The sequence below is a fragment of the Schistocerca americana genome, chromosome 7 (genome assembly GCF_021461395.2).
Source record: "Schistocerca americana isolate TAMUIC-IGC-003095 chromosome 7, iqSchAmer2.1, whole genome shotgun sequence".
Lineage (NCBI taxonomy): Eukaryota > Metazoa > Arthropoda > Insecta > Orthoptera > Acrididae > Schistocerca > Schistocerca americana.
This window is the reverse complement of record NC_060125.1, coordinates 487563275-487586887: the sequence shown is the minus strand read 5'-3', so window position 1 is coordinate 487586887 and position 23613 is coordinate 487563275. Positions and strand designations below refer to the sequence as shown.

Below are 23613 nucleotides of genomic sequence, written 5' to 3'. Positions count from 1 at the left end.
ATGGATATGTGTGATGTCCTTAATTAGGTTTAAGTAGTTCTAAGTTCTAGGGGACTAATGACCTCAGATGTTAAGTCCCATAGTGCTCAAAGACATTTGAACCATTTTGTACTCAGAATACAGTAGGCATTATATTTTGTAGCTCGATGCATCAATGCCAAGCTAGTTAGTAACGTTGCCAGAATGGAACGTATCGCCACCCCTCTGATGGGGCTGTCACATAGCATACTTTGTGGTCGTTGTGTTGCCGGCAGTGGTGCTACGGACAGCAGTGCGTGCCGGCCGGCGAGCGGCCGCGCGCGGTTGCTGGCGGCTGGGGGGAGTGGGGCGAGTGGCAGGCCTGCTCGCGCACCTGCGGGGGCGGCGTGCAGGCGTCGCAGCGCGAGTGCGACAACCCGCCGCCCGCGCACCGCGGCCGCTACTGCGTCGGCCTCCGCCGCCGCTACCGCGTCTGTAACATACAGGTGCGCCAACGCAACACCTACATCCACAGACATACTCCGCAATCCAGCGTACGATACATGGTGGAGGGTATCCTGTGTCGCAGCTAGTCATTACCTTCCCCGTTCCACTTGTTAATAAAGAGAGGGACAAACGACTCAGTTTATGCCACGTACGAGCCCTTATTTCTCTTCTCTTCTCTTCGTGGTACATACGCGAGGTTTGTGTTTGTGGTAGTAAGCTCAATGGACACAAATCAGTCAGCCTTAGAGAGACCATTACAAACATTACTTAATACCGTGTAATTTCGTCCCTATACTTGATAACCGCTTGGATTTGGTTAGGAAGTCAGCCCACAAAGTTGTGCAGGTACGTCACATTCAGAGTAAGCCACCCGCTGACGAACTGACCTCGCTATTCCACCACATTGCAGATGTGTTGATGTCTGCATTTTACCCAGTTCCAAGATGCTACTCCCGGTGGGTGTAAAATGAATGTGCGCAGCGGAAAACAATAAACGTTAAAATGAAGATTTGACCCTTTCTGGCTCCCCATGAAGCAGATCTTAGGATCTCTTAATTGTGTAAGTTACAATCTAAATATAAATGAATGATGAAGCCAACTAATCCCACTAAATTATAAATATTGTTCCTGCTTATATATTTATTGTAGATTAAAAAAAACCTTTATATTACAAAGTTTACATTTCCTAGGTAAAATTACTAATCAGTTGCCCAACTCTCCCCCTTATTATAAGTGCGCGGTCTCATATAAATAACGCGAAATGACTGACATCATCTACATACCGAACACTAGAAGACACTACTTTTAAAGATGATCTACGGTGGTGTGGAACCTCAGTGGAAATAAACTAACGTGATCAACAGCTGATTAGCTTTAATAGCCCTAATAAGCCGAAGCAATTTGCGATATCACCGTATGTACTGCGTCCGCTGCGTCGAAGCGATGGTTCTCGTACTCGTCTGCGACGATGGAAGAACTCCAGCCAGAAATAAACTCTTTCAAACACTAGGACGGCAGAAGGCGGTCCTCTGACTAATACACTCTAATACTGGCTTCTCCTCTCTGTGTTCTCCAGACGAGAAACGCGAACTCCCAACCACAAGGACGGAGTTCAGATAACGTCTGAACGTAAGTTTAGGCAGAGGAAGTGCTCTCAGTTACAGAACGCTGCGTACTCAACGATGACTCCCAACCCGGAGGTGAAGTCCAGACTCGTATAGGTTCGCAACAGTGCAGTGCCTAACTGTTCCAACTATAAACTCTACTGAGAGCAAAGACAGCAAGTCCGTCTGTACCAACAAAAGCTGATATCGAGCGACCGTCACACACGGGCGCTCACAACGGAAGACCTCCTCTCTCCACCGCTGTCTTCCCAGCAAGGATCAGCTCCCCACCATCGTAATTCCGAAAACGAATCATATTCCCGAAACCACAGAATATTCTCCCTATCTACAGATTGTTCCGAACCCCGACCAAACATATTTTAGTCTTTTGTCGTCCAGAGCGGAAAGTTTGCGAGGAAATCCTATACTCGTACAATGGTACGCTTCTGAGTAAAAATCTTGGAAATAACCCAGTCTGCGTGGTTTCCGAGGTGCCGCTTCTTCGTTTCTCTCACCTGCGTCCAACATTTTCAGCGTTCGGAAGTATTATTAGGTTATCCTTCCGGCCGCTACTACAATAGCGGCCAGTCATCACCCTACTATGCACCAGAGCTCAGGTGCCACGACGTCCGTCAAGCTACTTCCAGTGTTTAAGCAGGACAAACACTTGAGTGGGCCTTCCACCCAGAGCTTGAGTTCTGTCTGTCGTTTCATCTCCACTGGCGTTCCAACCTTTTCTGGTATAGGCAATCATTCATTACGCCGTTCTGTTAATAAAGACACTCTGTCAACTTTCAATTATTTACAAGACGTATGTGACAATGTCAGTCCCCTTTATATATTCATATATACGATGTACAACCTATCACATGATACCTAATTGTGTTTGTAGATCACGGCAAAGTATGTGGATGAGTTCTTGTAAGGTGCGAAATTATAGCCACCTTACACAGTGTTTCAATATGTCCTACAGATTTTCTGTGGTGTCAAAGCCAAGTGGTTTTACAGGCCAGTCGAGATGTGACAGGGCGAGGTAGTGTTCAAAAAACCGGTCACATATTCTTCCTGTCCGATGAACTCTACTGTTCATGTCTTGAAAATCAATAGCGTATTTATCATGCAGATGTTGACAGAAAGGCAAAACCTGATTCAGAATATTTCAATAAAAATGCTGGGTCACGTTAGTGATCACCTCACTGAGCTGGCCCAAGTCACGATAGGAAAAGCACCCCTAAAATATCACAGACCAAGTTCCGGCTTGAACATGACCTTGCACACATTCAAGATGAAATGCTTGATTTGGCCTTCGGTACACTCAATTAAGTAAGTAATTTGAATATAGGTAAACACGTGATTCGCCAGTCAGCTACTATCCATGTCTGACATTTTCCAGCCCACTGAAGACGCGCAGCCTTATGTGATTAATGTCCTCCAGCGAGGTGACCCGATACCAAATGTTCATTGCATGCAGTTACCGTCGCAAAGTCCTCTCGCTAACCGTTGGGGACAGACCTTTATTCACTGCCTGCAGCAGTTCTTGTCTGGTTTGGAATTGATTTACAAGCCGTGAAACGCGTCACCTATCCCCCTCAGCCAGCATCTTTTTTCGACCACAATTCTGACGTGTTTCGTGGCCACGTTTCTTAACACCGCTGCTTGTACACAGGTTGAACAGTTCGCCGCTAAGCACCAACAAATCCAGCAGCTTCGCACATCATATGGCCATGGATACGGGCAAACACGATTACCCCGTTTTGCCACTCTGTCAGGTCCGTACATTTATCCTTTTTTACGCACAATGTCCTCTTGGAACATAAATGTCTTACTGATCGTTACTTCCTTAAGCTCACTCAGAAGCAGTGCGCACGGTTGTGGAGCGCGTGACTCGATCACTTAGCCTCCTGTTTAACGATACAGGTGTACATGCGCAGTGGGGCGACTAATTTTTTGTCCGGTGAGCTCAGTATGGTTCTGCAATCTCTCGCAAATACCGATTCTCTGAACTTTCCCAGTATCGTTTTGTGAAAGGAACGCCTTCTTTTCGCCAACGATTCCCATTTGAATTCAGGTAATATTTCTGTAATATTTTCAGAAACGTTATTGGCGGTGTTGGCGATCCAATTATAATCTCTGAAAATAATTATGATACTCTAGATCGTAAGGCACATTTATTCAAAGGTGACGAGTTTCGATCGTTACATGATCTTCACACCTACAGCCGTTTTGATGGACAATGGTTGTGTACGAACAGGAACTGTCCATCCAAATGGCTGTAGGTCTGAAGACGATCATGTAATGATCTATATCCGTCACATTTGAATAAATATGCCTTGCGATCTATAGTGTCAATTATTTTCAAAAATTTCCGTAACACTCGCATGTTGATAGAACCTATCGGTAGCAAATCGAGCAAGATGCTTCTGAATTGCTTCGATGTCTTCCATTAATCTGACCTGAAGGGGATACAAAGCACTCGATTAGTAAAAGAAAGGTACGCACAACTGCTTCCATACGCGGACTCGTTTATACCAGAGACATTCAATAACTAAAGAGACAATATGATTAGAAAAAAACTGTGTATTTTAACGGAGTTAAACGCATACTGATTGTCAACAAAATTCCCACCAATATTAATTCACTAATCCCAACGATGAACTGGTTTTTACGATTCTGCAATTCAATCGGTGAAAACGGAACCCTTGTGGAATCACTTTGTAGTCCGTCTGTCTGTCTGTTCGACTGTTAAACAACTTTTTTTCTCAGGAACGGGTAGACATATCAAGTTGAAATTTAGGCCACATTCTAAGGTCTTCGGTCCCTGTTTCTATAAAGTCTCTTGGTTGTGTAAAAAATTGAAGCTTCTACATCATGTAATCAAAAAATACAACCATTTATCTCACCTATTTTGATATTCTCAAACCACTCATCAAAACCTATGGGATACTTGTCGTTGACTTGGAATCATCAACCTTGGCAAGAAGCAAAGTTCCACAGTGTAACTAAAGGAAAACATTCGAAAATTTGTAATTATATCACACGAAAATAAAAAAATTGTCCTTTGTTGTCATACTGTCTGTCTATCCGTCCGTCTGTTTAAGACGCCTTTTTCTTAGGAACTGGTAGACGTATAAAGTTGAAATTTGTCATATACTATTTATTTATTTATACCTGTCAGAAGCATTTACGATGTATAAAATAATGTACAATATTTACATCTCGTGTGTATATATATTTACAAGACAATTATTTACGCTTTTGCCGCCCAGAAGTTAGCGACCTCTGTTGCATTTGGCGTTGCATGTAACAGGTCTTCTGTTGTGCATGTTGCTGGACATTGGATACGCTGGAACAGGTTGAAGGTCGCCTGCGTTGCTCCACACTCACAGAGTGGCGGCTCGTCTTTCGCTTGGTTTAATCCATCCCATGGTTCCTTGGCTCAGGTATGCGGAGTGAGGGCGAGCATAGTCGTGTGCCAATACATATATATATTGGCTCTATCTACATATATATGGACACTCTGCAAATCACATTTAAGTGCCTGGCTGGGGGCTTTCTTTGAGATCCGTGACGTTTTTCTCTCATTGCTGAGTTGTAGACACTGGTTACTATACTCTGGGCTTCCATATAATCAGACGACACCTTGGGCATACCGACAGACGGTCAACGTGGATTTTCCATTGATGCTTGCTTTCTGAATTTCGTTCGGACGGGAGAGCTGGTGTGATTCTATTCCATGCTTTGACTTTTGGACTCTGGTTCAAAAACGTACACAGTTTCATCGCACATTAAATTCTTGTTTAGAAAAGGGTCGCCCTCCCTTACTACATGCATATTCCGCAAGCCACAGTCGGTGCGTGGCGGAGGGTACATTGTATCACTACTAGCCGTGTTGCACTCGCAAATAGAGTGAGAGAAAAACGACTACCTGTATGCCTCCGTATGAAACCTAATTTCTCGTATCTTATCTTGTTGGTCCTTCGCGAAATGTATGTTGGGGGCAGTAGAATCATTATGCAGTCAGCTTCAAATTCCGCTTCACTGTATTTCCTCAATAGTTTTCCTCGAAAGGAACGGCGCCTTCCCTCCAGGGATTCCCATTTGGATTCCCGAAGCATCTCAAAATACTTGTCTGTAGTTTGAACATACCAGTTACAAATCTAGCAGCCCGCCTCTGAACTGTTTCGATGTCTTCCATTAATACGACCTGGTACGGATCCCAGACACTCGAGCAGTACTCAAGAACACGTCGGACCAGCATCTTGTATGCCGTCTCCTTTGCAGATGAACCACACTTTCCCAAAATTCTTCCAATAAATCGAAGTCGACCATTCGCCTGCCCTAGCGGACTCCTCACGTGCTCGTCCCAGTTCGTATAGCTTTGCAACGCTGCGCACGGATATTTAAATACGCTACTGTTACAAGCAGAACACTACTAATGCAGTATTCGAACATTACGGGTTTGAGTTTCCTACTCATCTGCGTTGATTTACATTTTTCTTCTTTTAGAGCCAGGTCCCATTCATTACAGCAACTATAAATTTTGTATAAATCATCTTGTGTCCTCCTACAGTCACTCCACTTCGACATCTTCCCGTGGACTACAGCTTCATCAGCAAACAAACGCAAATTGCTACCCACGCTGTCTGCCATATCATTTATGTATATAGAAAACAACAGCGGTCCAATTACACTTTCCTGCGCACTCCTGACGATACCCTTGTCTCTGATGAACACTCACATTCTAGAACAACATACTTGGCTCTATTATTTAAGAAGTGTTATAGCCACTCACATATATGGGTACCTGTTCCTTATACTCATAACTTCGTTAACAGTCTGCAGTGAGGTACCATATCAAACAACGCTTTTCGGAAATCTAGAAATGTGGACTCTGCTTGTTGTACTTCATTCACAGTTCGTAGCGTATCGTGTAGGAAAAGGGCAAGCTTAGTTTCACAGCTTTTTTTCAATCCCGTAGATACTTTGAGTCTTGTTTCTTTGTGTTGTCGCGCTAATGGTTTCGGGACTCACTTTGTTCTGTTTAGCTGCACTTGAGGTTGTTACTGATAATGCTATGAGAGGCCAACAATTTCTGCACCTGATTTTACTATATTTTCAATTGTAACACGTCTGTCTTTACGAATAATCCCGCTAGTGCGGATATCAAGCGAAAGAACTGATACTTGTTGCTTGTCAGTCACTGAGGTTCAACCATTTTTGAACTGTTCTACCCATTTATAAAAATTCCCGCAGTTCATAAAACTTTCACCGTACCGTAAAATCATTCGGGAAAAGGTTTTAGCCGATCTGTAACCGTCACCGTCAGAAGTCGGAAAACGGATTATTGAACTTTGTTCAACTAACGTCGAAACTGTAAGCGAGTACACCATCGTCAAATGCTATATTGAGGTTACAAACCAAACAGTTTTTGTCCGTCAGCTGTTCTCATCTCATCAACCTAAAGTCATGAAAGTACAAAACTCCTCCTACAACGGTTCACGCGGCTCCCCCCGCCGGAGGATCGAGTCCTCCCTCCGGCATTGGTGTGTGTGTTGTCCTTAGTGTAGTTATATTAAGTAGTGCGTAAGCCTAGCGACCGATGACCTCAGCAGTTTCGTCCCATATTCCTCATCACAAATTTCCAAAATTTTCCTCCTACAAACTGTTTCGTGTCTACATCAGTTTGTATATTTAATAATTGAATGTCCCTCGTAGGCGAGTCACACGTTCTTAGAAATCTCCTAATCAAACGGAGATCCTCTCGTCAACCGACTTTACTTTCTCGTTCTACTTCATGTCGCTTTGCACCGTTACGCTGGTTACTTAATAGACGTGAATGTGTGAACTATCACAACAATTATGCTGTATTTGAACATTATGGCATTGTTTCCCCTACTCTTCTGCACTATCTTACATTTTTCTACATTTCAAGCAAGCCGCCTTGCACCACACCTAATAGAAATTCTGTCCAAGTCATCCTTTATTCTATTACAGCCCTTTTAAGACGGAATTAATGTTTTTTATCAATAACGGTTTCTTTTAGATAGAGAAATCATAAAGAGCTTATCACTGTGTTATCTCCTTACTAAAACAAATCGTAATCACGCCAAAGATTAATATTAGTACGAATTATGAATTATAATTTTATCGCTTGCAATTTTTTGTTGTATATTTCTTGATCTTCTACGATATTTTAAATTACATACACTTTGATTCATGGAAGGAGAAGCGATAGCTGAGAGGAAAGAAAACTGGCCATATCCTTTTCAAACGACAACCCGTCATTTAGCTTTAGTGATTTAGGGAAACCATGGGTCATCTAAATCCCAATGACTCTGCGCGCGTTTGAACCGCCATCCTCCCAAATGCGAGTCCGGTGCAGAGACAGAGCAGAAACATTAGGTCTATGGACGTCCAAAATAATCCGATTACGAACAATTCCCAAGGGCGAGATTAATCGACGGTGTTGGAGCTACGTTAATAATCCTATGTTTATAGGCTCTGTCAGCTTAAGACAAATCAGTCGTGGAGTCAATCAAAGATACAGAACACAAGAGACTTATTTTATCTCAGATAGCGGTGTCCGCTATGTCTATATTAATGACGATAACAACGAAATCTTGCGAAGAAATAGTAAGTACTGACAGACAACCGCCTCGATAACTTATCCGATAACACTCGGCCGAAAGAAATATTCTAGTCCTCCTAACTACAGCCAAAAACCTCATTTTCGAGAGTGGCACCTACGATGAAAGAATTAGCAATCGTGATGTAAGTACAAGGTTGGTGGCTACCATAAGCACACACTTAACCCATAATGCTAGGAGAGTATTTCTGTGTCTGTAGAACTGATAGTCACTAACAGTCTACCAGACAGAAAACATTTAATTCATATCCGACAAACGGTGAAGAACTGTGGTGAAAGCTCAAAGTCACCACGTATGGCGAGCTTGATAAACATTTAAGAGTAAAGCAATAAAAAGACCGCAAAAATTCTCCAGTGTTTAATGGTGCCATTCGGAAAATACTGCAAAACCAAACTGCTATGCTCACTACAAAAGATTTCGTATAAAAACTGAAATAATTCATTTCTCTCCAGGAAACCAGTCTGAACTGCTTAACTCGCTTTCTCTTCGTTTAACTTTACCTTCACACGACCAATTACGTGATATAGTCGCGATTAATCGTAAAATATTTTTTGCGTGGGTGACTGTGTATAGATACATTTATACAGTTCGAAGTATTCTTGTATAATCATGTCTTCAGGTTCTTTTCACGATCCGTTTGGAATTAATTACTGCAGCCAATGTTTGAACAGCTTTGTAATTGTTTGTTGTCTAATGAGGATGTTTCTAAGGCTTCTTAACTCTTTTAGGATGCAGAGTGTTGTTTGCTTTTTGGAAATTAATATATTTTCTGTCAAAGCGTGCAACACTGCATAAAGAAATTCACCCTTAAAATACAATAATAACGCCATGCATTTAAAACGATTACGTGGGGACGCACCCGGTCTGCCAGCTCCTCGTGACCTGGGTTGAATGTCCTGAGACAGGCTAAATCCTGCGTGATCCCAGGCAATAAACCAACCAAATACGCCAGCTGGTCGTGTGCTCTCAGCAGTTCGCTTGTCGCGACTAAAGTAATGCCCTGATTGTTCAGACAATGTATGGCCCAAAACAAAGACGTTATGTATCACTGTGCAGTGGCCTGCAATAAAGTTCTTTTTAGACCTCCATACGGATTGTAATCTGTGATAAATGGACGAAGCACGTCTGCCGAGAACGTACCGTGCATTGAAGCTGCATCTGAGTAAATTCAGCACACAACGAATAAACCGCTGCGGGTGTAAGATGTATCCGATTAAAGAGCTGAAAAAAGACGTGGTAATTAACACGGTAAGCGCTAAATAACACACACGTTACATTTACTAATCTTCATAGGACGAATTATCGTAGATGTTACAGGGCGTCCAGAAAATGAGTCCCTGATTTCAGAACTAAATATCTCGAAAACTAAGATCGATAGACGAGTGTAACAAACGGTACGTTTATTGTGTTAAAACCGTTAGAATGTTATACAGAATTTTCGAAATAGTTCGAAAAGTTGCTAACAGACGCCGCTGTAAATAGTGCACCGCATCTCAGATCCATCATTTCCACCGCTGAATTGTGAAATGGGGTTATTGTACGGAAGGAAGAAATTGAAATTATGTATTCCATTCTAATGGTTCAGATGGCTCTGAGCACTATGGGACTTAACTTCTGAGGTCATCAGTTCCCTAGAACTTAGACCTACTTAAACCTAACTTAACCTAAGGAAATCACACACATCCATGCCCGAGGCAGGATTCGAACCTGCGACCGTAGCGGTCGCGCGGTTCCAGATTGTAGCGCCTAGAACCGCTCGGCCACTCTGGCCGGCCTGTATTCCATTGCGCAATGTGTTTTTCTGCTGTTGGCATGCCACTGGTTTGAACATAATCCTACGGCAACAATGAGCAACTTTCAAACACGATTTAATGTTCCAAAATGACCCGAAGCAAAAATCGTTCGCAGCACCTCACCGTATTCTGATGGACAGGCAGCGTGGCTGATGATCTAGCTGGGAATAGTGGCCACAGGTAAACTGTAGCTACTCCTGAAAATGTCGCCACGGTTTCTGGAATTAATCAGCAAAATCCAAGGAAATCCATCCAGCGAACTGCAGCAGGTACTGGTTTGAAGCGTTCCAGCACGCAGAAAATAGTGAGACAGAGCCTACACATGTTTTCATTCAAAACCAAAACCCACCAGGCGATATATGTACCAGCTGTTCGATAGACGGCTGTCTTTGCGAACCAGATTCTCACAATAATTGACAATGAAGAATTTGATGCTGGCTGCATCTGGCTCACAGAAGAAGCACACTTCCGCCTCAGTGGAGTCGTGGATAAACAGAACTGGCAATTTTGGGGTTCCGAACAACCCCATTTGTTTGAAGTGCAACAAATATACTCTCCAAAAGTTATTGTTTGGGATGCGGTATGCAGCAGAGGTATTATTGGCCCTTTATTTTTGTGAGAAACGATCACTAGTGAACGTTACGGTGCAATTTTGGAACACAGCCAGACCAGGTACCAAGTTGTTCACGCAAAATGGGGAAAGACCACATCGCACCGAACAGATGTTTCGCTTTCTTGATGAATACTAAGGGAAGAGAGTCATTGCGTTGGATTATTGCAGATTTACAGGCGCAAGGATGAAATGGCCTCCATATACGTCTAATCCGACTCCTGATGACTACTTTTTGTGGCGCACATTGAAAGACACTGCCTTCCGGAAACATCCCACCACAATGGACGCGCTTCAATCGACGGTCTGTGTGACATCTGCATCGATTTCCGTTGAGACAGTACAAAATGTGGTGTTAAATCTCGTTGTTCCTTTACGCCACCTCCGTACTGCGAGAGGTGGAAGTTTCGAAGAGACTGGAATGTGATTGCAAAGACTGCTTGAAGAGGACAAGTTTAATTATGCGCATTGTTACTATACAAGCTGCACGGCGTACAGCACCATCTGTTTCGAAACTTCTGTACAACTTCTGTACGAAATTCTTTGAGCTTTCAAAATAAACATACCTTTTGTTGCACTCCATCGCTCTTAATATTCGAGATAATTAATTTTGAAAAAAAGGGCCTCCTTCGCTGGCCACCCTGTGCCTACATACAATGGTTCCACAGTCAAATATTATGTAAATGCCATTCTTGAAGCAATCGATTCATCACATAGAATGAAATGACGCTCAATTTGAATAGCTACATCGCTGATGCTCCACACGTATTATATAGTACCCCTTTTATTCGAATCCTACGTTTTGCAAAATAAAGAAAAAAATCAGAACATTTTCGTTGAATCGAGATTGGTTCAGTCAATAAATTACACTACTGGCCATTAAAATTGCAACACCAACAAGAAATGCAGATGATAAACGGGTATTCATTGGACAAATATATTATACTAGGACTGACATGTGATTACATTTTCACGCAATGTGGGTGCATAGATCCTGAGAAATCAGTACCCAGAACAAGCACCTCTGGCCCTAATAACGGCCTTGATATGCCTGGGCATTGAGTCAAACAGAGCTTGGATGGCGTGTACAGGTACAGCTGCCCATGCAGCTTCAACACGATACCACGGTTCATCAAGAGTAGTGACTGGCGTACGGTGACGAGCCAGTTGCTTGGCCACCATTGACCAGACGTTTTCAAGTGGTGAGAGATCTGGAGAATGTGTTGGTAAGGGCAGCAGTCGAACATTTTCTGTATCCAGAAAGGCCCGTGCTGGACCTGGAACATGCGGTCGTGCATTATCCTGCTGAAATGTAGAGTTTCGCAGGGATCGAATGAAGGGTAGAGCCACAGGTCGTAACACATCTGAGATGTAACGTCCACTGTTCAAAGTGCCGTCAAAGCGAACAAGAGGTGAGCGAGACGTGTAACCACTGGCACCCCATACTATCACGCTGGGTGATACGCCAGTATGGCGATGACGAATACACGCCTCCAATGTGCGTTCACGGCGATGTCGCCAAACACGGATGCGACCATCATGATGCTGTAAACAGAACCCGGATTCATCCGAAATAATGCCGTTTTGCCATTCGTGCACCCAGGTTCGTCGTTGAGTACACCATCGCAGGCGCTCCTGTCTGTGATGCATCCGCAGCCATGGTCTCCGAGCTGATAGTCCATACTGCTGCAAACGTCGTCGAACTGTTCGTGCAGATGGTTGTTGTCTTGCAAACGTCCCCATCTGTTGACTCAGGGATCGAGATGTGGCTGCGCGATCCGTTAGAGCCATGTGGATAAGATGCCTGTCATCTCGACTGCTAGTGATACGAGGCCGTTGGGATCCAACACGGCGTTCCGTATTATCCTCCTGAACCCACCGACTCCATATTCTGCTAACAGTCATTGGATCTCGACCAACGCGAGCGGCAATGTGGCGATACGATAAACCGCAATCGCGATAGGCTACAATACGACCTTTATCAAAGTCGGAAACGTAATGATACGCATTTCTCCTCCTTACACGAGGCAACACAACAATGTTTCACCACGCAACGCCGGTCAACTGCTGTTTTTGTATGAGAAATCGGTTGGAAACTTTCCTCATGTCAGCACGTTGTAGGTGTCGCCACCGGTGCCAACGTTGTGTGAATGCTCTGAAAAGCTAATCATTTGAATATCACAGCATTTTCTTCCTGTCGGTTAAATTTCGCGTCTGTAGCACGTCATCTTCGTGGTGTAGCAATTTTAATGGCCAGTAGTGTACAAATAATGAGGAAAATGGAAGAACTATGAGTTACTGTGAGCGCTATAAGAATTTAGTTGTGTTAATTTGTAAACAGATGTGTTATACGAGAGAAATTCCAGCAAAAATCTTCGGCCAGAGTAATTATAAATAAAATTTACTCCCTATTACCGCCAGAAAACATCAAGAAGGTGACAGAAAAAGACTATCGAATACGACAATAGCTCAAAGTATAGGCTAATGACGAAGAGAGATCAGGGAAGATTAGCAGCCGTGAAAAATTATTTCATAAGGTGATATCGAATATCGGGACCGAAACGGAAGATTAATAAAAGAATAAAAATGACAACAGAGCTAGAAAAAGAATGCTTGATGAAATAGAAAAGGGCAACTTCAAATGGAGAATGGGATAAGGTCTTTGGTCAGAGGGAGTGTGGGAATAACATAAAAAGAGAAAATATGAAAATGGAAATTAGGAGAGAATTGGATAGAACAGATTATTTTAGAAACGAAAGGAACAGGAAAGGAATGAAATCTTTGGCGTTATTTCACTTACACATGTTCGAACTCCATTTTCTAGGTATTTGAGGTTCGTTTCCGACTTCGTTGATCCCATGTTGACGTGAACTATCACAGCATCTTCGTTACGAAAATACGAATAGCTGTACGTATTTTTAAACAGCACCCTGTGTTTTTTTACGTCGTAATTCACTTCCTGTCCTCAGGACCGTTCAGAAAAGTATCGCAAAGTACCACTGACATAAATATGAAGTTATTAAAAACATGAAACAAAACCGACTTTGACTGTCCGGCACTAGCACACAGTGCAGGTATCCTGAGCAACGTAATTCGTCCACTTGCTGGAGCTGGCAGTAAATAAATGGATACACGAGGAAAATACAGACCGGTCAGTCAACCAAACGTCTGCAGCTGACGGTCTGTGCGAGTACAGTATACCCTAACGGAGGTAAGGCACAGAACATCGTTTAAAGGTAGTACAGCACTTTACTACATCTGTCAAATGGTTCAAATGACTCTGAGCACTATGGGACTTAACATCTGAGGTCATCAGTTCCCTAGAACTTAGAAATAGTTAAACCTAAGTACATCATACACATCAGTCCCCGAGGCAAGATTCGAACCTGCGACTGTAGCGGTCACGCGGTTCCAGACTGAAGCGCCTAGAACCTCTCGGCCACAGCGGCCGGCCACTACATCTATACCTGTTGTAAATGATAAAATATTATTGGAGTTATCGTTCTGTTAATTCATATTATCCATAGATGAATAGCATTTCGCTGTTCTCTACATTGGTGTACAGTATGTTCATAAACACCGTCAACTGAAGACCCTTCATTGATTGACTAGTATGCATTTTTGATTTGTTTACTGTGAGCTCCAGAAAGTGGACCATTTACGTTATTCCTGTTGCGTTCCTTATGTAGTAGTACACTACAATCAAAACCAGTTTTGTGTTACGTTTTTATCAAAATGTTGTTTACGATAATAGTACACTACGATCCTTTTTTGAAAATGTCTGCAGAAGAGGACGTGGATTACCGAATAAAAATGTACAACCTTAATTAAAAGAAGAAGAAGAAGAGAAATGACGTACTACTCTTATTCATGTTTTCGTAACGAACAAAATTACAGGAATGATAATCATGCTGGTTACTGTGTACGTGGTTAGCTAAACGACATTTGCTTGATACGTTTTTGAATTTACTCCTGGATCAAAAGATATTTGGGGTGTTTAAGATAAAAGGGATCTACTGCATACTATACTCGTGTATCCTATGTTGGCCTAAGACTGTTCGCAGACGACGGAGTTGTTTACAGTGATATGACATCGTTAGGAATTTGTATCGAACTGCAGAGAGACTTTCAGATAACGAGTGTCTAGTTGAAATAGTGACAACTGGTTCTACATCTACATACACATCCCTACTCAGGAAACGACTGTAAACTACGTGATGGAGGATGCTTGCCACTGTACCAGTTATTATGTCTCTTCCCTGTGCCATTCACGAATGGAGCCTCTGTGGGCGCCGTAATAAATGAAATTTTGTCTTCACGATCCCGATGAAAGGGCACTTAAGGAGTTGTAGTGTATTCCTAGATTCATTATGTAAAGGTGGTTCTTGAAACTTTTTAAGCAGGTTTTCTCGGGATACTTTGCGTCTCTCTTCAAGTGACTGTCAGTTCAGTCCTTTAACTATCTCTGTGGCACTCTTCCACAGATCAAACAAACCTGTGACCGTTCGTGCTGGCCTTCTCTGTGTATGTTCAGTATCCCCTGTTAGACCTACTTGGTGTGGGTCCCACACACTCGAGAAATATTCTAGGTTGGGTAGCACGAATTTGCAAGCAATCTCTTTTGTAGTCTGCATTTCTCTAGTATCCTACCTGTGAGTCGAAGTCTGCTGCCACCTGCTTCATCTGCGACAGATCCTATGTGGTTGTTTCATTTCACACCCCTACAAAATGTTACACTCAGGTATTTCCTTAGTAGACCGGTTCTGACTCTGACTCGCTGATGCCGTCGTCATAGAATACAACATCTTCTCGTTTCCTGAAGAGCATAATTTTACATTTCTGACCATATAAAGCAAGTTGCCAATCTTTGCACCACTTTTAAATCTTATCAGGATCTGACTGAATATTTATAAAGCTTTGCTGTAGATAAATGCATCTTTTGCGAAATACCTGCGTCTATTAATATCATCTGCAAGGTCGTTAGTATACAATACAAGCAGCAAACGTCCCAACACACTTTTCTGGGGCACTTCCATAGCTGTTGATGACTCCCAATCCAAGGTAAGCTGTTGTGTCCTCCCTACCAAGAAATCCTCATCCAGTCGCAAATTTCTCTTTATATTCCATATAGTTGTATATCTGGTAATAAATATAGGTGTGGTACTGTGACAAATGCTTTCGTAAATCGAGAAATACAAGCTCTACCTGACTGCCTTCATCCACTGTTTTCTGGATGGTCCATGTATCGGGAATATATGTTGGTTGACTTGGAGGAGACCATTCTTTTCGAGATACCCAGTTACGTTTGAGCTCAAATGTACGAATGTAATATAATAAAATATATAATTATATGTAATATAATAAATTGCATAAAAGACAAAAAGACCCGATATCGTTTTGTTATGCAATCGACAATCAGTCTCTGGAATCACTCACAACCTGAAGTATCTATGTATATTCGTCCAGAGCGATTTAAGATCGGACAGTCACATAAGTCTAGCCGTAGGGAAGGTTGACTCCAGGGTCAGACTTCTTGAGGTGATACTAAGGAAGTGCAATCTCCTGCAAAATCCTCTTTCGCTTAATTCTTGAGCATTTCTCGTCAGTATAGGACAGTTACTAAGTTGAATTAGCAGATTAGATAGTATAGGTTCAAAGAAGAGCTGCTCGACAAGTCATGGATTTGTTTAGTCAATATGAGATTGTCGCAGAAAATCTCAACAATCAGGAGTGGGGCACGGTGCAAGAAAGGCGTCCTGCATCTCCGAGACCCTCACTTACAAAATACTGAGAGCTCTTGTCACAAAACCAGCCAACGTGCGAGGTCCATCAACAAATCTCGCATAACGATCGTGATGCTACAATTGTAGAAGTTCGGCCGCGTACAGAAGGGTTGCTTCAGAACAGGGTGTCGACAAAGTCCCACTATCATTTCAAAAAATTGTAACTTGGAAACTATTAGAGATAGAGAATAAAGGCTTGTTGTAAAACATTCAGCAGCTCTCAGAGTTTTATCTTTCATCCTTAGTTGTAGATTTGACTTGAATTCCATCAAAATGTCGACAGACCAAGAGAAGACGCAGTGTGTCATCTCATCTGGTATACAAAACACAAATCTATAACAACTGCGCTGCGGAACTAACGCTGCCAGTATGGGAGGACACAGCCAGCAAAAACAAGCACTATGATTTGGTTCAAAAACTTTAGAGACAGACAGTGTCAACGAAATTCCTCGAAGTGGACGATCCACCGTGTCCCAAGCACATGTCGACTGAATGCAAACTACATTTCGGAACAGCTTTACGCCTTTTTGCGTACAAAGTGCAAAGCTTAGAAGTACTACAGCCAAACCAACGTCGTCTCCGCTACGCATTCGTGTGTCTTACGCTGACCTCCATAGATGCTGACAATGACTACCTGCAAAGTGCCTGTTTTCAGATGAAGCAACGTTCAACGTTTGTGGACGTGTGACTCGCCGCAAAACACATGAGTACATTCGTAATAGCCGTAGTTTAACATTTGTTGGGGCCTAATGCACAATAAGATGACAGGCCTATTTTTCTTCGCATAAAAAGCCATAACGGAAAATGTTTACCTGCACATTCTCGAACAGTTCCTGCTACCACAGGTCGAAGAGCTGCAGCTGTCCATCATTCTGCAGCGTGATGGTGCACCCCCACGTTGGAAATTGAATAGAAGCGTGTGCTGAATGCCACATTTCCCCAGTGGTGGATGGATCATGATGGTCCCAGCTCATAGCCACTGCGCTCTCCAGATGCCACACCATTAAATTTTTCTTTGTGGGGTTCCGTCAGGAATCGTATATACACAACTCCAGTTAATGACACAGCTGCCCTTCGTGCACGAATCAATGAAGCACTCATAAGTGTTGATACTCCATTGCTGACCCGTATGTAGACAGAACTCCAATATCGCCTCAGTGTTCTCCGAGCGACAAGTGACGCATAATTTGAAATTCTGGCATAGGAGAAAAAAACTTTGAGAGCTGCTGAACGTTTACAACAAACCACGATTCTCTGTCTCTAATAGTTTCCAAGTTCTGGTTTTTTGAAATGATTACGGGACTTTACAGAAACTCTGTATTTCTTTCCGCATGCCATCTGTAGATGGAGTAAGAAGAGGAAAATTACACTGCCTCCTCCACACAGTGTACGGTGATTTCGGAGTAGAGAGGTACATATAGTGGAAAGTAATGGGTTGTACATCTAGTTAGTTATACTCATCAATGTTAGACCCTCCAAAAGGAATCTTTTTGTTGTACGAAGCATTCTCTGGAGAAAGGCGGAATAATAATGGCATAAAAGAAAATTAGGTCGACAGTATAACGAATTGGTCGTCATAAGGGATGTTGAAAAATTAAAATGCCATTTTGACTCTTATACGTATAATACTCGGACCACAGTAAAATATTTCTCTGAAAAAGTTGTTGTGGTAAAGCGTCGCAGAGTGAGGTTTACAACACCAGTTGTAAACAGCATCAAAGAAAGAGGTGCGATTTTGCGGGAGGACAAAAGTCTAAAATTTCGCCAATTACTTGCTTCGGTATTCAAGTGAACAGTGGAGAGCAGGAACTGGAACAAACGTAAGATTCAAATTTCCCACCACAAATTTTAGAGAATGGTGTCATGTTTCAGGCTTTCTCGTAAAGTTTATAACCTCCAGGTTTTCAACTTTGTAGCTGACCTAATGCTGTTATTTTGCAAGATATTGCGACTGTTTCCCTAATTCTCTTCCGCAGCTGTGTTAAACGTGGATCAGCAATGAGACTGTAAACTGGAGCAGCTACGCACCGCATTTAATATCAGCGATTGTTTCCCGGCATCAATAAGATTTCGTAGTAAGTTCGACGTTTAGCTTTTACCCGTATTAGATTGAAATTATTTTCTACGACATCAAGGCAAACTTAAGTGTCTAAACCCAAGTCTTAGTTAAGCTAAAGCCTCCGTCCGTGTTTATTAATCGTACGACGTGCCAATCTCTAACGCCCGCTTTCTAGCCTGTGGCTTAACCAGCTCACAGGTTAAATGGAGTGCAGACTGTGAGTAACGAAGATTTGCCCACCACACATTTACAGAAAGATGTTAGGAAAGCTCTCAAAGTATGGCATAAAATGGTAGGTTAACTGCCCTGCAAACTTGTGAAGCTGTACACTGTAATGAGTGATGTTTGGAAAAGGTACTATGAAGCATCTAGTGCAGTAGAAGCTAGAGAAGTATGGAATCGAAACAAGTCAATCGAAATGTAAATACTATAGCATTTTGTACGCAGGTATTTTACAGAGCTGACAATGAAATAGCCATCATTAAAACTGCAGTTCGTAGAAGATACAGGAGGACAAGTCTTTGCAGCTGAAGCTAGTCATGAAAATCCATATTTAACTGAGTCCCACGACAAATGCTTTTAAGAATATTTCTGACTCTCCGTAACTCTAATTCTTATTACTAAAAGTAGTCCGCAGCGCTTCGTACTGCTTAGTGTAGATTCAATCCCATACTAACTTCTAAATATCGTATGTACGGGACACGAGTTAAATGGACCCTATAAGTGTTAAACTGCACATTTATACCATAAGATACTCATAGAACTTTTCACTGGCAGTAACCTTCTACATCCTTACGGTTTCCTCTACTCTTTTATATTGAAGAGCCAAAGAAACTGGTACACCTGCCCAATATCGTGTAGGGCCCCAGCGAGCACGCAGAAGTGCCCCAACAAGATGTGACATGGACTCGAATAATGTCTGAAATAGCGCTGGAGGGAATTGACACCATGAATCCAGCAGGGCTGTCCATAAATCCGTAAGAGTACGAGGGGTTGAAGATCTCTTCTGAACAGCACGTTGCAATGCATCCCAGATATGCTCAATAATGTTCATGTCTGTGGAGTTCGTTGGCCAGCAGAAGTGTTTAAACTCAAAAGAGTGTCGCGGAGCCCCTCTGCAGCAATTCTGGATGTGTGGGATGTCCCATTGTCCCGCTGGGATTGCCTAAGTTCGTCGGAATGCACAACGGACATGAATAGATGCAGGTGATCAGACAGGATGCTTACGTACGTGTCACCTGTCAGAGTCGTATCTAGACGTTTCAGGGTTCCAGTATTACTCCAACTGCACGCACCCCACACCATTACAGAGCCTCCACCAACCTGAACAGTCTCCTGCTGGCATGCAGGGTCCATGGATTTATGAGGTTGTTTCCATACCCGTATACATGTCCATCCGCTAGATACAATTTGAAACGACACTCGTCCGATCATTCAATATGTTTCCAGTCATCAACAGTCCAATGTCGGTGTTGACCGGCCCAGGTGAGGTGTAAAGCTTTGTGTCGTGCAGTCATCAAGGGTACACGAGTGGGCCTTCGGCTGCGAAAGCCCATATCGATGATGTTTCGTTAAATGGTTCGCACGCTGACACTTGTTGATAGCCCAGCACTGAAATCTGCAGCAATTTGCGGAAGGGTTGCACTTCTATCAAATTGAGCGATTCTCTTCAGTCGCCGTTGGTCCAATACTTAAAAGATCTTTTTCCAGCCGCAGCGATGTCGGAGATCTGAAGTTTTATCGCATTCCTGATGTTTACGGTACTCTCGTGAAATGGTCGTACGGGGAAATCCCCACTTCATTGCTATCTCGGAGATGTTGTGTCTCAATGCTCATGCGCCGACTATAACACAACGTTCAAACTCACTTAAATTTTGATAACCTGCCATTGCAGCAGCAGTAACCGATCTAACAACTGCGCCAGACACTTGTTGCGTTGGCGACCCACGCTCCGTATTCTGCCTGTTTACATATCTCTGTACTGAATACACATACCTATACCAGTTTCTTGGGCGCTTCTGTGTGATACAATCATTGATGAGTTCCTTATTCACCTGAACTACTTCTTTCCTGATACCACTCGAAACTTTCTTCCTTTCTTCTTTTCTCGTTACCTAACTAGTTTGTCCAGCTGTAACGTTCATGATAGAGTCTGCACACCAACCCACTCGCTGAATACTAGCACAGAATATACGTTTACTCAAACGTTATCGGCATTAACGCGTGCATGACTTGCCGAATTCATAGAGAAACGATGAGAGTGTCTTAGTCAAACATTTCCTCATTCGCAGCTCAGCTTTCTAAATCGACACCCCGTTCAACACTAAAAATTAATATCCATGCAGTCTTCTCACTTCACTGACAACGACTGCTGAATGCTCTGCAAACGGCACGCAGAATAGCAACGAAGGCGCACTGATTTGATCACTATGCATAATAAGTTTTATGCAACCTTTTCACTTCGCACTTTCTATATATGGTAGCAGTTTGTTGACAAATCTGAACTTTTCATGCAGATCGGATTTTGACCGAGAGTCACACTGGCAGATATGAAACTGAACCTTCTTGACGAGTTGAAACTCAACATTTTTGTCTTTCACAGTCTTTAACATGTTAGGCATGGTACGATATCTTACCAGCGAACTCAGCTACTCTGTTAGTAGGTCTACTACTTTTCCAAATTCCACAGCCTATTAGTCTCCCCATTCGGTAGGAACTCTTAACTCGTAACAAAGGGTAATTGCACTGCATTCTGTCTGCACCTCTTGGTCTAGTGTTTAGCGTTGCTGCCTCTGGTTCATAAAATCTGGGGTTCGGTTCAAGGCCTGGTTGGGGATTTTTCTCCGCCTGGGGACTAGGTATTTGTGTTACCCTCATCATTTCATCATCATCTGGGAAAATGGCGAGACTGGACAGTGGAAAGATAAGGAATTTGTAGGAGTGCTGATAACCACGTCGATGAGCGCCCCATAAACCGAAATCATCATCTAGTGCACTTTCAATTGTAGAAATAAATTTTCCATCCTGACATCTAAAGCACTCTGCGACTGGTCTTTCAATTCCTTTCTCGTAATTAACCTGCTCACACGGAAAACACGCTAACGAGATCTTGCGAACGTAATATTCAGTCGCCAGACGATTGCCATCAGAAAATCGCTATTCTGGGTCTGTTGAAGAGGCTTCAATTTTCTACAGACCTCATTCCATGCACATCCCATGGTCACTTGTGCAGCCAGTCAGAAAACTTTATCAAGTTGAGAGTTTAGAACTCTGAAGTATGAACATGAATGACAATTTCCAACAAATGCATTTTTGCACTCTTGTCCTCACAGCTAGAAAACATGGTTCGAAGCTTAGTGAGTCTTGAGACTAATACCCAAAACACTTAATTACGGCACAAAAATGGCTAGATAAATACAAAAGGAGTTACAAGATTCTCATTTCCGTTTGATACCTCTCTTAAGAAACTATTTTCATTACCAGAATGTTGCTGAAGTTCAAGTCCTCTCAGCAAGGCCACCATAGAAATAGCACATATCCGCGTATATCATAAAATAAGTTGCTTCTTACACTGGATATAACTCCTCGAGAAGAATGGAGATTGCTTCATTGGTTCATGGGCGCCGCGTCGGATAATGTTGTGGAAGCTGCACCATAAACGAGACAGCTGCTCCTCATCATCAGTTGCTTACTAGTGTGCAGCTTCCATAACATTATCCGACGCGACGCCCGTGAACCAATGAAGCAGTTACTACGTCGGTAAAGTCTTAAACTGCACAGAATGGAGATTATTATTCCCTTCGTTGTTTATTAATGACAACGCAAGCAGCTATAAATTACATCCGTTTCCTTGCACATCATGGATCACTAGCTATAGGAGGAACAAAGCACAGCTCAAGTACATAGCCTGAAGGAGAACGCTCTCTTTTTATCAGTATCTCTCATGCTTGACGTAGAGAAGGTGAGACGTCAGCAGCCTATTTCTCATGGTTTCCTTTAATCATATTATGTAAATGTGATCTAGGCACATACGAATGCACGCGAACAGCCAGAGAAAATAAAGAAGTCCCCAGGTGCAAGAACCAGTAATTTCCCGATCGCTTGCGTCATCACTCTGTTGATCATCTAAGCGTTTCCGTCTTCTGTCGCACTTCTGATAACTGTTGCTTTCATAAAATTTCCATGCCTCAATAATAAGGCATGCGAAAGAGTGAACTGCAAAATCGGTTCGGGGAATGTCAGAGCAATGGTACTGAAGCTTCATTCAGCTAATGAGAGAACTGCATGTACGCAAAATACATTGTGCGTCGGTGATTATTTAGTGTAACGTCTTCTTCACATTAATTTATGATGTAATCAGAGGAATACCACACGTACTTTTCCGTGATTTATTGTACATATTTCCCGCGAACCGTCTTTGGTGATGTGGGATACCTTGCGTGTTTCAACGATAAGGTACCGTGGGTATCTGTGAAAAGGCCAGACTAACCTATGGTTCCCGAAGAGGGCAGCAGACTTTTCAATAGTTGCAGTGGCAACAGTCTACATGATTGACTGATCTTGGCTTGTAACGTTAGCTAACATGACCTTGCTGTTCTAGTGCTGCGGACGACTGAAAGCAAGAGGAAGCTACAGCCGTTACTTATTTTTCCGAGGACATGGAGCTCTACTGCATCGTTAGATGATGATTACATCCTTTGGGTAAAATATTCCATAAGCAAAGTAGTCCCCTATTGGGCTCCCCGGACGGGAACAATTCAGGAGGGTGTCGTCATCAGGAAAAACAAAACTGCCATTGTATGGATCGGAGCGTAGAATGTTAGATCCCTTTATCGAGTAGATCCACTAGAGAATTTAAAAAGATAAGTGAGAAGATTGCAGTGAGATTTAGTGGGAATTAGTGAAGCGTGGTGGCAGGTGGTGGTAAATTCCTATGGGACCAAACTGCTGAGCTCATCGGCCCCTGGGCTTATACACTACTTAATCTAACTTACGCTAAGGACAACACACACATCCATGCGCGAGGGAGGACTCGAACCTCCAACGAGGAGAGCCGCGCGAACCATGGAAGGTGCCTTAGACCGCGGTGGCAGGAAGAAAGAGATTCCTGGTCAGGTGAGTACACGGTTATAATCACAAAGACAGTTAGGGGT

General features: G+C 42.8%; 1 protein-coding gene across 1 annotated transcript in view; it reads left to right on the top strand.

The window, feature by feature from the left end:
- Positions 1-23613, top strand: part of LOC124623033 (A disintegrin and metalloproteinase with thrombospondin motifs 7-like) — a 449137-nt gene that overhangs the window by 227689 nt on the left and 197835 nt on the right. Inside the window, exon 9 of the mRNA XM_047148825.1 lies at positions 255-464. Coding sequence (XP_047004781.1) covers positions 255-464 — 210 coding nt within the window. The remainder of the gene's footprint in view (positions 1-254; positions 465-23613) is intronic.